General features: G+C 40.8%; 1 protein-coding gene across 5 annotated transcripts in view; it reads right to left on the bottom strand.

Annotated features, from left to right (window-relative positions):
* CLOCK (clock circadian regulator) overlaps positions 1-15,275 on the bottom strand; it is an 85,428-nt gene that overhangs the window by 38,997 nt on the left and 31,156 nt on the right. For all 5 annotated transcript variants that reach the window (XM_084758160.1, XM_084758163.1, XM_084758162.1 and 2 more), the window contains 3 exons: positions 3,990-4,079; positions 3,563-3,622; positions 3,184-3,332 (listed from right to left, as the gene is read on the bottom strand). In XM_084758160.1, coding sequence (XP_084614286.1) covers positions 3,184-3,332; positions 3,563-3,622; positions 3,990-4,036 — 256 coding nt within the window. In that variant the 5' untranslated portion in view covers positions 4,037-4,079. The remainder of the gene's footprint in view (positions 1-3,183; positions 3,333-3,562; positions 3,623-3,989; positions 4,080-15,275) is intronic.

Here is a 15,275-nt window from a genome sequence, read left to right on the forward strand (position 1 = left end):
AGAGTACAGATAAAAAAATCAGCTCAGTCCATGAGAGGACCAAGAGAGCCAATTAACCAGGGTCTTGGGGGGTGGGGACGACAACTGTAGAGAGTGGAGCTCCTATCAGGGACCACGCATGGACTGGACCTGGGCCCCCTGCACAGACAGAGCAGCTCGGCTGTCATGTGGGTACCCTAGTGAGGGAAGGGGGGGGGTGGCTGATGTTTGGACTCTGCTGTCTGCTTTTTTGTAGCTTTCCCCTGGTGAGGCTGCCTCGCTGGGCCACAGAGGAAGGGGATGCCCTCAGTCCTGATGGGACTTGCTATGCTGGGGTGGGTGGGTGGGATTCTCCTTCTCTGGGGAGTAAGGGAGTGGAGATGGGGGAAACAGGAGGGAAGGTGAACCAGGGTGAGAGGAAGGAGGAGGGGGAGGGAGGGAGGGAGAGAAGGAGAGACAGAGAGGGAGGGAGAGAGGGAGAGAGAGAGAGGGAGAGAGAGAGAGAGAGAGACAGAGAGGGAGAGAGAGGGAGAGAGAGAGAGCGCGAGCGAGCACATGTGCACATGCGCGAACTCAAATGAAAGTTGCCAATGGGGACAGCAAGTCTGTTTTCAACAAAAAAGGCCCCTTTTTTGTCAGGCAAAAAGAGTCCTCCCAATTTTAGCTGCTTTATGTTAGTTAATCCAGAAGACTAAATTAAGATTTGAGGCAGAAACGTCTCAGTACTATCATCTGTAGTGACTTTGGTCAGTGTCTTCTTTCTTAACGTTCCTAATGATATAGAGCTTGCCAAAGCCTCCAGGGTCACATTAGAATTTCGTTTTGCTACAGCAAATAGATTTAGTTATAAGAATGTTATCATGAACAGTGACATCTGAACTATTTGCGTAACAATGTTTTTTCTTTTCTTTTTAAAACAGGGTCTTACTATGTATCTCAGGCTGCCTTCAAACTTACAGTCCTCCTGCCTCAGCTTCTAAGGGCTAGGACTATAGATGAGCACCCCACACCTCAACACTGGCTTTCCACCTTAAATGTAGACACATATAACCACCAGACAAGTTAAAGATCAGTACAGCAGGCTGGACTCTACTACTCTGTAGTGAGAAGTTTAGATTACACTATTTTAATGTTTTGTTACCAGAAGTTAAATGCATCATATTTACATACCAAATCTACTATCTTATAACATATTATAACAGGTAACTAAAAAAGTATAGATAGTAATTCTGTGAAATACAGTTATGCTCTTCAAATTGCTGTCAATTATATATAAAATTCTATGTACAAATTCATTAATATTTAGTTAATATAGGTTTATTTAAAAGTTTCTCTGGAATTTACCACACATTTCATTTTTTTTGTGTGACAAATATACATTCAATTTTAAGGCCAAAACCTAGTTAATGCCAAAATTAATATTCTATTGCCAGGTGGTGGAATGTATGCACTTCATCTTATTTCATTCAAGGATCACTTACTGAGCTCCTACAATGTTTAAGGAACTGATTTCATTGACCATGCTATGTAAATAAAGGGAGCTCGAGACAGTGAGGACACTAGCTATAAAGACGCTCACTGTAAGTGGCCGACACACTTACACAAGAATCAGCAGACGAGAACGTGGGATGTGTGATATGATGCTAACATAAATGAAAACACTCCCAAAGCATTTTCATGTTTAGCTCTGGGAATATAATCAAATGGTGTAAAAATAGAAAAAGCCAGTTTAGGAGAAACTGACTTGACAAAACGAGTATCATTTTAGAGTAACAGAGTTTGGAGACATGAAGTGGTATTTCTAAGGTAACTAGAAACACAAGGATGAAAATTTTGCATCTAAATAAAGATCCATTAGTAGCTTCATACAGATACACAGCAGCTATAGTTATACAAGGAGTTGTCCACAGGAGAGAGGGCCGAGAAAGTAAGAACATAGAGATAAGTCCCAAGAACCATCCCATTTAGAGAGCAGAAAAGGGAAGAGCAGACTGCCAGACAGGAAGGGGAAGAGCAGACTGCCAGACAGGAAGGGGAGGAGGAGACTGCCAGACAGGAAGGGGAGGAGGAGACTGCCAGACAGGAAGGGGAAGAGGGGACTGCCAGACAGGAAGGGGAAGAGGAGACTGCCAGACAGGAAGGGGAAGCAGCAACAGACTATGGAAGCCAGGGGAGAAGAATGCCAGTAGAGGGCAGATCATGGCCACCAGTCTAACTCTAGAGTGAAGAAGAAGAAAAGGCTTCTGCTGTACTGGGGATGGGTGGGTAATATCAGTAATGAAATCAATGAAAACATTTCAGAGAGTAGTGGCGCACAGACCAGCCTAGCAGTGAATTACAAGGGGCGGTGAGGAGAGCTGGACTAGAGGCAGCAGTCAGCGCCTGCCTCCCTAAGACCTGCACTTTACTTCATCTGAAAGGCGTACATCCCTTTCTAGTTCTTACAGCTCAGTCTCTCCCCTACCAGGCGTAGTGGCTCACCCTTTAATCCCAGGACTTAGGAGCAGAGGCAGGAGGATCGCTATGAGTTTGAGGTCAGCCTGGTCTACAAAGTGAGTCTAGGACAGGTAAGGTTACACAGAGAAACCCTGTCTTGAAAAACCAAAAGCCAAAAAAGTTTCTTTCTTGACTTATTTAGTCAGGGTTAGTTTCTTCAATTAACAAATCTTTTAGCGGTAGTGTTTATTTCTAGATATACACTGGAATGACCTTTTAAATTAACCTGGAACAATCTTACATGACCCGACTCTGAAATGCACCTGCAGCCTCCCACACACGGTCCTCAGCTACAGACACACCTTCCTGCTGCTCTGCGTTTGCATGGTATCTCCTTTGTGTAAAACACTGTCTCACTTACTTGTCCTAAAAGACTCAGGATAAAAAAAAATGTACCTATTTGTACACCTTAAAACATTATTTCCTTTATGATAAAAGGTCAGGACAAAATGTGCTCTCAAGCTTACAGTTTACAAACACAGTTTATTTGTATTTTCATTGTGTTTACATCCATCTACCCTGGCTTAAGCTGAGAGCCAAGAAAGTTGTCCTAACTTCATAAGAACACAAATACAGGACCCACTAAATGTTTGTTGAATGAAAGAAGAAAACACACTAGGGAGCTGTTTTTTTTTTCCCCCATCTTAACCATCATATAAATCATTATGCTTTGAGGGGGAGGCTCACTTTACAAAGTCAGCACTTTACCTTTATGTTTTCGTAAAAAGTCAATGCTCTTCTGCAGAACAGTGGACTTGTCCATCTTCCTCGCGTTACCAGGCAGCATAGAGCCCAGTTCCTTAATGAGAACATTGAACTGATCTCTACGCTTCTTTTCTGACTTGTTTCTAGACACTCTATAAAAAAATAAAATATATAGTTTTAAAACAATCCATTTAATTACACAAATAGTTTCATACAGTGTTTAATTTGGAAAAGACATAATTTATTTAAGCTCACTTTTCAAAAGGTCAGGAGATAATTTGTAACCAGCATACTGACAGTCTAAGCTTTTCTACTTCACTACTGTGTCTAATACATGGAGGGCTTACACATTTATTTACTGTTTTCTACTTCACAGCACTACCTTTTTGCTTTGTCCTTGTCATCTTCTTCCACCAATCCATCAAAAATACTACTGTCATCTCTACAGAAGAAAACAAGTGAAAGCACTAAGTAAGAGGAACACATAAGCATCACCACCAACAAAACGACAGGTGTACCGACTCAGACTGACCTGCTCCTTGGGTGAGCAAATAAACGCGAGCTCAGGAAGCATTAGCTTATTTTCTAATAAGGTTTAATTACAGTTAGTTATATTTTAATTTCACATGTGAGTTTTAAAGGCAGTTATACTCAGCTAAACAAGACTTTATTTAATTTAAATCTTATTTCAAACTTTTACAACTACTGAAAAATCTATCTAAAGCCAGTATGAAATTATGTCACTGTATTAAACTACTCACTTGGAATTATATTAACAATTATTCTAAAAGTGAATTTTAAGAACATACCTGTCAACAATTGAGCTCATTTTACTACAGCTTATGGTAAACAACATAACACATTATGTTTTCGTCTTGTGGTAGACATTTGTACTTCTCCTTGGGAGGAAAGAAAAAAGAAACAGTTACTAGTTTTCTAAAACACTTCTACAAAGTTATCTTGAGAATATTATAGGTTACTCTGAAGACTTCAAATGAAGCTGGTACATTATTTTCAAACAAATATCTTTGGATGGCAAATATTTTGGGCCTTTTTCCTCTAAAAGTAATATAGAAAAACTCATTCACGTATTTCTATAGAGTAATACACTGTCATTTTTAAAATTCAGCATATACTTTGCTAGATAACTATAAACTGGGCCACATTAATACAATCTAATAAACATTTGGTAAGAGTCTATTTTCTGCTAAACAACATGGTAGTCCAAAGCTCAGATGCAAAGGCAAAAATCTGATTTTCTTGATACATACCACTTACCAAATTTAAATCAAGTAAACAATTTAAATAATTCTAAACACCTAAGGAAATATATGGGCACTGACTCTGACATGAACTCTGGTGCCCCCTATTTGACCACTTCCCCTGGGTGGGGAGGCCTCGTGGCACTCAAAGGAAGGAGAAGCAGGCTGTCTGGATGAGACCTCATAGGTTATGATCATATGGTGGGGGAGGAGGTCCCCTCTGTCACAGGCCTAAGGTAGGGGAATAGGGTGAAAGAGAGAGGGAGGGGGAACAGGAAGATACAAGTGAGGAGATAACAATCAGGATGTAATCCGAATAATAAACCTTGATAAAAAATAAAAATAAATTTAAAAAAAGAAAGAAACAGAAGCAATCATTAAGTGTCCCAACCAAAATAAGCCCAGGGCCAGATGGTTTTAGTGCAGAATTCTACCAGACTTTCAAAGAAGAAATGATACCAATACTCCTCAATTATTCCACAAAATAGAGATAGAGGAACACTGCCAAAATCATTTTGAGGCCACAGTCACCCTGACACCTAAACCACACAAAGATTCAACCAAGAAAGAGAATTGCACACCAGTCTCCCTTATGAACATTGACAAAAATATACTCAATAAGATACTCATAAACTAAATCCAAGAACACATCAAAAACATAAGCCACCATGATCAAATAGGCTTCATCCCAGGGATGCAGGGATAGTTCAACATGCAAAAAAATCCATCAATATAATCCACCATATAAACAAACTGAAAGAAAAATACATGATCATCTTCATTAGATGCTAAAAACGCTTTTGATGAAATCCAACACCCCTTTAAAAGTCCTAACAGGGACATGGATATCAGGACCAGGGATATAAGGCCTATACCTAAACACAATAAAGGCAATCTACAGGAAGCCAATAGCCAACATCAAATTAAACAGAGAGAAACTTAAAACAATTTCACTAACATCAGGGACAAAACAAGGCTGCTTACTCTCTCTGCGTCTATTCAATACAGTACCTGAAGTTCTAGCTAGAGCAATAAGACAATTAAAACAGATCAAGGGACTACAAAGTGAAAAGAAAGAAGGCTACATATTGCTAATTGCAGATAATAATATACGTATGTGACAGCAAAAATTTTTACCAGGGAACTCCTACAGCTGATAAACACCTTCAGGAAAGTGGCTGGATACAAACTTAACTCAAAAAAATCAATAGCCTTCCTATATACAAATGATATATGCACTGAGAAAGAAATTAGGGAAACAACACCCTTCACAATAGCCACAAATAATATAAAAGGTCTCAGTGTAACTCTAACCAAGCAAATGAAAAATCTGTATGAAAAGAAATTCAAGTCTTTGAAGAAAGAAGTTGAAGATACCAAAAGATGGAAAGACCACCCATGTTCATGGATTGGTAGGATCAATATAGTAATAATAGCCATCTATAAAAGCTATCTACAGGTTCAATGTAATTCCCATCAAAATTCCAACACAGTTCTTTACATACTTGAGAAAAACAACTCTCAACTTCATACGTAAAACCAAACAACCCAGAATAGCTGAAACAACCCTGTATTGTAGAAGAACTTCTGAAGGTATCACCATCCCTGATTTCAAGCTACACTACAGAGTAATAGTAATTTAAAAAGGCACATAACTGGCATAAAAAACAGACAGATTGATCAATAGAATCGATTCAGAAGTAAATCCACACACCTATGGACACCTGTTGACAAAGAATCCAAAACCATACAATAAAAAAAAGAGAGAAAAGAAAAGAAAAGAAAGAAAGCATTTTCAACCAACAGTGCTGGACCAACTGGATGTCCGCATGCAGAAGAACACAAATAGGTCCACATCTATCACCCTGCACAAAATTCACGTCCAAGTGGCTCAAAGACCTCAACATAACACCAAATATACCAAATCTAATAGACGAGAAAGTGGGGAATAGACTTGAACACACTGACACAGGAGACAACTTCCTGAACAGAATAACAACAGCTCAGGCACTAACATCAATATATAACAAATAGGACCCCATGAAACTGAAAAGCTTCTGTATGGCAAAAAGCACTGTCCATAGAACAAAATGGCAGTCTACAGACTGGGAAAAGATCTTCACCAACCGTGTATCTGACAGAGAGCTGATATCCAAAATATATAAAGAACTTAACAAACTAGACACCAACAGACTAAATAACCCAACTAAACAATGGGGCACAGAAGGGGAAACAAAAGATATATGAAGAAGATGGAGGGAGGGAAGTGGGTGGGAGAGGGGTGGGAAGGGGAACAGAGATGTGGGGTAGATCAGGTGTGGGGAGGGGGAAGGAGGGAGGGGAAGGACTAGGAGAGAGGATCGAAATCAGTGAGGGGGCTGTCTCTGGAATGGGGGAGGCTCCAGGGAGGCTATGGCAGGTGACCCTAGCAGCAGGGGCTATGGAGCCTGAAGCTGACACCTCCTGTAGGCAGGTGGAACTTCCAGTGGAGGGAGGAGGACTCCAATTCACCCATAAAACCTTAAACCCAAAATGTGTCCTGCCTACAACTATGTCCTCTTAACACCCGTCAGAGTAGCTAAGATCAAAACTTAAGTGACAGCACATGTTGGCAAGTATACGGAGAAAGGGGAACACTCCTCCATTGCTGGTAGAAGTGCAAACTTGTACAACCACTTTGGAAATCAATTTGGCGGTGTCTCAGAAATTTGGGAATAGTTTTAGCTCAAGATTCAGTTATAGAGTTCCTGGGCATATCCCCCAAAGAGGCTCCACCATGTAACAAGGACATTTGCTCAGTTTTGTTCATAGCAGCTTCACTCGTGTAACAGCCAGAACTTGGAAACAACCTAGATATCCCTCAACTGAAGAAAGGATAAAGAGAACGTGGTACATTTATATGGTGGACCATTACTCTATTAAAAACAATAACATCACAAAGATTATCCTGAGTGAGATGACCCGGAGCCAGAAAGATAAACATGGTATGTTCTAATTTATAAATGGATATTAGCCCTGAAACACAGGATAACCATGCTATAATACACAGACCCAAAGAAGCTCAGTAACAAGGATGGCCCAAGGACGCACACTTGCATCTCTCTGAGAAGGGAAATATAATAGACATCAGGGGGTGGAGGGAGGGAGGGAACTAGGTAAGGGAGGAGGCGGGAGGGGGAACAGGATGGATCAAGGGGTAGGTAGGGGTAGTAGGGAGAGAGGAAACTGGGATGGAGGGGCAACCTCCGGGATGAGCTAGAAACCTAGGACGATGGAAACCCCCAGGAATCTATGAGGGCGACCCTAGCTAAGACTCCTAGCCATGAGGGCTACGGAATCTGAAATGGCCATCGCCTGTAACCAGGAAAGACTTCCAAGGGAGAGACTGGGACACCAACCCAGGCACAAAGCCTTACACCCACAATTTCTCCTGCCAACAATACATTCGGGGTAAAGATGAAGCAGAAACTGTGGGAGTGGCCAACCAGCAACTGGCCTGGCTTGAGACCTATGCCGTGAAAGACAGCCCATCCCTGACCCTACTGATATTCTGCTGTACTTACAGACAGGCACCTAGCATAACTGTCACCTGAGGCTTCACCCAGCAACTGATGGAAACACATGCACAGACTCACAGCCAAACATTAGGCAGAGCTTAGGGAACTCTATGGAAGAGAGGGAGGAAGGACTGAAGGAGCCAGAGGGGGCCAGGACACCACAAGAAAACACACAGAACCGACGAACCATGGGGTCCACACAGATTGAACCACCAAACAGAAAGCACGCATGGAACAGACCTAGGCCCTCTGCCCATGTGGGACTCCTGACGTGAGGCGCAGGAGCTGTACCTGACTCTTGCCTGCCTCAGGATCCCTTTCCCCTAGCTGAGCTGCCTGGCTAACCACAACAGGAGAAGCAGCACCTAGTCCTCCCACAGCTTGATATGCTAGGTGGGTTAATATCCAGGCTTCCTCTTTTCTGAGGACAAATGGAGACCATGAGAAGGTGGGAGGTGAAATGAGAGGGAGGGACTTGGAGGAGAAGGGGGGTGTAAAATAAATTAGTTAATTAAAAAGAAAGAAAGTCTGTAATGAACAAAGAGACAGATACCTGGAAAACTATAAACTATACAATGAAGGCTACACTGTCCAGTGGCATCATCTAGAAAAGAAGCAATCAAGTGTGTCTGTGAGAATTACAAAGGGGAAGCCTGAAGCAATGAATCTTGAAACAGATGAAGATGACTGAAACCATGGTGCAAAGGCAGGAAGCATTCTCCCCATCAGAGAAGGACTCCTCTCCTGGCTGACTCAGAACCCACACTTGCATAAGATGCTCACTGATTTCTATGACTATGAGGTCTGAGCAGCAACGCGCTAGATAACACAGAGACAGAGGCTGAGAGGATTCTAAGCAGCAGAGGAACAAACAGTAACTGCACAGGCCATGAAATAGAGCAACGCTCCATTTGAGAAAATCAAGGGCTTATTTTCTTCGTAGGCATGTTATAGTTTAGTGTTTTAATTTTTAGCACACAAAGGGACCACAGGGATGTCAAGGAGAAGGCAAATCAAGCAGAGAAAATAAATGTCATAAAATGTTTCATACCACTTCTACACTTAAGTAATTAAAATGTACTGCTTTCTGAATCATAAGCCTAAAATTCCTTCACAAAGCAATTTTACCAAGCTATGAGTTAAATATTGAATAACAAATGACCTTATTTATAAACAACCTAAGTTTTGAGGTTTAAGAAGTTTTATATTGTTTCCTATATTTAGAATTTAGAAAATAATATACATTAACATACAACTCTATTACTAAAAGTATTTTACCAAGAGATTCTAAGAAACTCTATCACTGTTTTCATATGTACCTTCCTAAGAGGAGGAGACACTAGCCCTTGAAAATGACATTGCATTGCCTTTGTACTTAGGCTAACAAAATGGGTCTTGGGATTAAGAATTCTTATGAGATAATGACAAAATCAATATCATGACAGACCACTGTGACTAAGTGCCTGGGTTAATATAACAGGGAACACACAGTTCCATAACCTTCAAGTTTACCTAACTCAACCTTTTAGATGAGGAGAAAGAGCCATGGCGACACAGACGTTGGTTCTATCACTAGAGTAAAAAGAACAGTGGGAAAGGTACCAGGACCTAAAGCTGTGCCTTACGTGTCACCATCATGCTTAACTGTCCAAAGACGAAGAACAGATAAACAAGGGGTGGGGATAAATCTATCTAGGAAGACACCGCTGACGATGTATAAAATGAATGAATCAAAGTGGCTCAAGACTGACTATTAAGCTATTTTCTACTACCATCAACAATAATTTTCAAAAAAAAAAAAAACGCTGCTTAGCTCATGACTCCACTCAGAGCCATGCATGCAACTTATGACTACACTTGCTCACAGGGCAGCTCAAGACCTTTATTCCTCTTTTCCAGCCAATTGGTAGATTTTAGGAAGGGAAAGGTGTAGGTCAAATTTCTCCAGGGCAAAACCTTTCAAGAGTGTCAAACTAACAATGTGGTAATAGAGACACACACAAAATACCTAATAACCCAGGTTTTCAATCCAAAATGACAAGCTCTGTCACACTTGCTCATCAGAAAGGCTCCATTTTAGACATTACACCATGTCCTCCCCAAGCTCAAGAGAAATTCTAAGTATATTGCCTACTCATATGGAATAAAGTTTATTTATTTTTATAAAGTATTAATATTAATAGGCCAGAGTGATAGGCAGTGGGCCTTTAAAGGGATCAGCTGCAATTACTTAAAGGCACAGCTCACCAGTTCACCAAAATGCGAAAGGATCAAGTTAAGCTAGGAATTAAATGTTCCTTTACATAAGCCGCTTGAACTCCAAGTCACAGACTTAGCAGGTGAGCGTATATCACATTACTATGCCATGATGACAGGGTACTGAGGCACAAGCACTGGTGTGTAAACACTACTTTAAAACCAGCATTAAATGCAAACTTACCAGAGAATGGGCAGACAGCATTAAACCAAGAAATTCTATGAACAGTTTAGATGTGGCAAGAACAGAAGTAGCTCTTCTTCAACTTCAGCACACATCCTCACATAAGAAGGATTCCGTGTGAAAATCAATTGTGCAGTGTGTTACTAATGGCATCATACTACTGTCTTTTTAAATCCTAACTGCTGTCGCCCATCACGGGCTTTCTTCTTCCAACTGCTGATCAATACATTAACACAGCTCATCAATTAGTACTTCTTGGCTTTAAAAGACCAATAAAATAAAATAAAACCCACTTCTCTTGGCCCATCAAACCTTCTCCAGCTACTACCAAGTTTTTCCTTCTTTCCCCAGGAAAACTACAACGTCTTTATTGCCATTCTTTGATTTTAAGGTAAGAGCACGCATGGGGTTTACAGTCCAGTGGTTTGAGGAACCTTACCATAACATCAGAAGCCCTCCATGCTCTGACTCACTGTCCACCAGCAGTAATAAACTCTGCTACTGTGAACATTTTTGGTTACTTTTGATTCTTTTGTTTTCAGATACAGTGCCTAGATAGTTAAAATTTACTATGTATTTATCAATGTATTTAAATTAGCCTTTTTGGATCTCAAAAAACATCTAGATTTTTAGGCATGTTTTAGTTAACTCTACTAAGAGAATGTAACTGTTTTGGGGGAGCAGGAGAACTTTTTAAAAATAGCTTTTTAAAAAATTATTTAAATAATTTATTCAGATTACATCTCAATTGTCATCCCCTCACTTGTATCTTCTTGTTCCCTTCTCCCTCCCTCTTTCACCCTATTCCCCTCCCTTAGGCCTGTGACAGAAGGGAACCTCCTCCCCCACCATATGACCACAACCTATCAGGTCTCACCCAGACAGCCTGCTTCTCCTTCCTCTGAGTGCCACCAGGCCTCCCCACCAAAGGGAAGTGGTCAAATAGGGGGCACCAGAGTTTATGTTAGAGTCAGTGTCCGCTCTCCACATAGCTATGGAGAGTGCACCATCCATTTCTAGGTTGACTGCATCCATTGTCCTTGGCTGGTGCAGTAGTTTGGGCAGATCCCCCCGCTCCGTCCAGATCTTGATGGTCTTCAAGCAGGGGGATTTTTAAACCTTCAATTAATTGATTTATTTTTATGTGCATGGGCCTTCTGCCTTGTATATTTGTGCACCACATAGGTTAAGTGCCCACAAGGCCAAAGAGAACATAAAATCTCTTGGGACCGGGGTTACAGGTCAAGCCATCAGCCAATGCTGAGTATTGAATCTGGATTCTCTGGAAGAGCAGCCAATGATCTAACCTGCTTTCCTGGCTGGTTTTTGTTTTGTTACTTAAACAGGAGCTACAGTTATCTAGGAAGAGGGAACCATAATTGAGAAAATGCTACTATTAGACTGGCCTGTATGTAAGCGTATAGGTGTACTTTCTTAATTAATGTGGGATGGCCCAGCCGATGCCCGCGTGGGCAGGCGGCCCTGGAGTGTGTAAGAAAGCAGGCTGAGCAAGCCATGAGGAGCAAACCAGTAAGCAGCCTCCCTCCACAGCCTCTGCATCAGCTCCTGCCCTCAGGCTCCTGTCTTGATTTCCCTCAGTGAGTGGCTTAAGAGTTCTATGCTAAATAAATCCTTTCCTGTCCAAGTTGCTTTTGGTCATGTTTTTAATCACAGCAATAGATACCCAAGGCAATTGCTGAGCAATCTTTCCAACCCTGAGGATGTGTTTTCTTTTTCTTTTTTACATTATAAACACTCACCCCTCCCAACTTTCCAATACTAAAATTCTAAGTTTTTGTAAATGCAATTCAAAGTTAAGCCTCAGCCTTTTATCATATTACATTTGACTTCCCCAGAGCTAGTAGCTATGGCAGTTTGAAAGAGAACGGCTGCCACAAGCACACGAGTTTGAATAGTTGGTCCCCAGTTAGCACAAATATTTGAGAAGATGAGGAGGTGTGGCCTTGGAGGAGGGTGTGTCATAGGAGTCAAGTCAAGATTTGTGTCTTAAAGAGCTTCCTGCCATGCCCAATGTGCTGTGGTTTGAGATATGAGCTCTCGGTATTCCTGCAGCCATTATGGACTCCCAATTCTCCTGAATTATAAACCCAGTAAAACATTGTAAAAAGTTACCTTGGTCATGTGTTTTACCACAGCATGAGAAAAGCAACTGATAGCTGTTCTTTTCTTTGTAGTTTACCTAGTTTTGTACATACTTTGTTTGTACATACTACAAACTCATAAATATCTAAATATACCTTCTGTATCTTCTTGTACATGGTACATCCTACCACTGTCCAATGGCTTCCCCTAGAACTCTCTTATCTTTTCCCATGATGTATACTTGTTATTTACACCCGCAAACAGTACTGTCATCTTGGGACTGGGTTCATGACCATCCTGATGATTCCTTAGGTTCCTAGTTAAGCTGCATATCTTGGGTATTTTGTCAGGGTGACTAAAAGCTGACTAACATATCATGACTTCATCGTTTTTATTTACTTGATTTTTGCTTGCCAAAAGAGAATTATCAAAAGTTCAACACCACTTATTATTAATCCTTTGTATGTGACTGACTTCTTTCATCATGGCAGCAATCTCTCTGTTCTAAAATTTAATGGTAATGTACCCTATTTTCCATTTATTTTTCTAGCTATATCAGTCATTCTGGAAGCTATAACGTATGCCCTCTCATTCAAGCAAGGATTCTTAAATCATTCGCTATTTATTGTTTTCCTCCTTTGTTTCCTTGACTAAAAATTTTATTATCTGAATATGGAGGATACTAGACAGTTTTATCTAATTTTTACTTTTCTCTCTACTTTCAACACATTACTTTTATTTTCAACCCTTCCATTCAGCTCTTACTTATTTTATACTTGCTAAAGAACAGTAAGACATGAAGGAGCAATTGCAGAAGTCTTTGCTATTTTCCGGGGGTTTTTATTTTTCCCACCCTTTATCCCCAGCACTTCACCCCTCACACTAGATAGCAGAGAAGCAAGGATAGCGGGGAGAAAGAACTTAGGAAAATCCCTGAATCTAATTTCTTTCCTTTTGTTCTTTGACCACAGCTACTTGTAAACTGCAACCAATGTCCCTAAACAACCAACAACCACCTACCTCTCCTTTAGGGGCCCTAGCATTTATAGGGCCCCAAATCATAGCTGCTGCATAAAGTCTGAAGCAGCCCCATATCCCCATACCTGGGATTAAAACAAAACCATATTCTTGTATTTCTGTGTTTCTTAAGAAATCAAAATTCTAAGATTGTCACTATAGTTTCTGAGTCAGAAAGAAAAATATTTGCAACAAATTACTGTTTTAGTACCACAATCACTTTCATTTCCAGATATAAAAAGGTGGCCTCAATTCATGACAATTTCAGAGGCTCTCTGATGACAGAAGTTTCTCAGACCTCCCATTGCTAGCTTAAGAAATTTACTACACTTTCATCTGCTTTTCAAGGTGCAAAATTTTGTTTCTGTCTCCTTGTCTCCTTTCTGTCCTTGTGAAGAAGTTATATTATTTGCAAAACTTATTTTTTATTTAGCTGTGACTGGTTAATCTTGGTCAACCTTCCTAATACTGTAACACTTTAATACAGTCCCTTACATGTGATGATCCCTACCCATAAAATTATTTCAATACTACCCTTAATTGTAATTTTGCTTCTGTTATGAATCATAATGTAAATATCTAATATGGAGGATGGTCTTAGGCGACCCCTGTAATTGGCTGAGAGCATCTGACCTAAAAGATTAATGACGCAAGCCTTTGGAGTACCTACAGGGTAGTGCCAGAGTCACATGTATCCTCAGGACTCTGACATAATGAACAGATTAGTCTTTTGCTGGACACATATATTAAGGTATTATTGGAAGGTGGTAAAAGTTAGAAGGTGAGGCCTAGTGACAGAAGTAGGTCACTGGTGGCCAGATCCTAGGCTGTGTCTTGTTCTGGCCTCTTCCTTTATCTTGCTCCTTCCTCTGCTTCTTGTTTCTAATGATCAACCTCACAATGAGCCCAGAAACCCAAAAGCAAATAACCATGGTCTACTAAAACCAGAATCCAAAATGGTCGTCGAGAAGTCTGTCTTTAGGAAGCTTGTGTGAGGCACTCCATCAGTCACGAGGGAGCTAATACACTGGCTATAGGGGATTTCAGGAACGAGACCCAGCCACGGTGTTTGCCCTCTGAGCCCAGGCGTCCTCCTCCTCTCTCATCACTCTTAAGTTCGCACTCATAAACTCCACTAAGACTGCTCATTTGTAACCACAAAAACTGCCCTGCAACGCAAGGCCTGCTTCCTTGATTCTCTAGATGATTCCTTGGTGAATGTGATGTACGTGACCACTTCTGTACTGATATAATGATCTCCTTTCTTGACAACATCTTCCAGCTTATCTATTCATTTTAGTGACCGTTGCTTCTCCTATAATAAATCTTAGTCTGTACTAGGACTTAATGCATGTCCTAGGTAAATGACTACAAACTTTTAAGCACTTCTTTAAGCCAACAACTTCTAAATCTATTCTCTTAGTCCAGATTTCCAACTGCAGAGCCTTAAATACAGACTGCCTTATCACATGGTCCAGGCTAGCCTCAAGTTTTAGATCCTCTATCTCTGCCTCCCAAAAAGGCATCTGGACACAATGCCCTTTTGACATATCTATAGTCTGTATTGGTGTATGTAGTATATGTATGTTAGATATACACACATGTACCTGCAGGTATGTGCATGTGTGTAAACCAGAGATTGGCAATCGATGTCTTCTTCTATTTTTCTGCACCTGAAGCTCACCAATTTAGCTAATCAGGCCAGGGAGTTCTGGG

Source organism: Acomys minous (assembly GCF_964271855.1).
Source record: "Acomys minous genome assembly, chromosome: 15".
Classification (NCBI taxonomy): Eukaryota; Metazoa; Chordata; class Mammalia; order Rodentia; family Muridae; genus Acomys; species Acomys minous.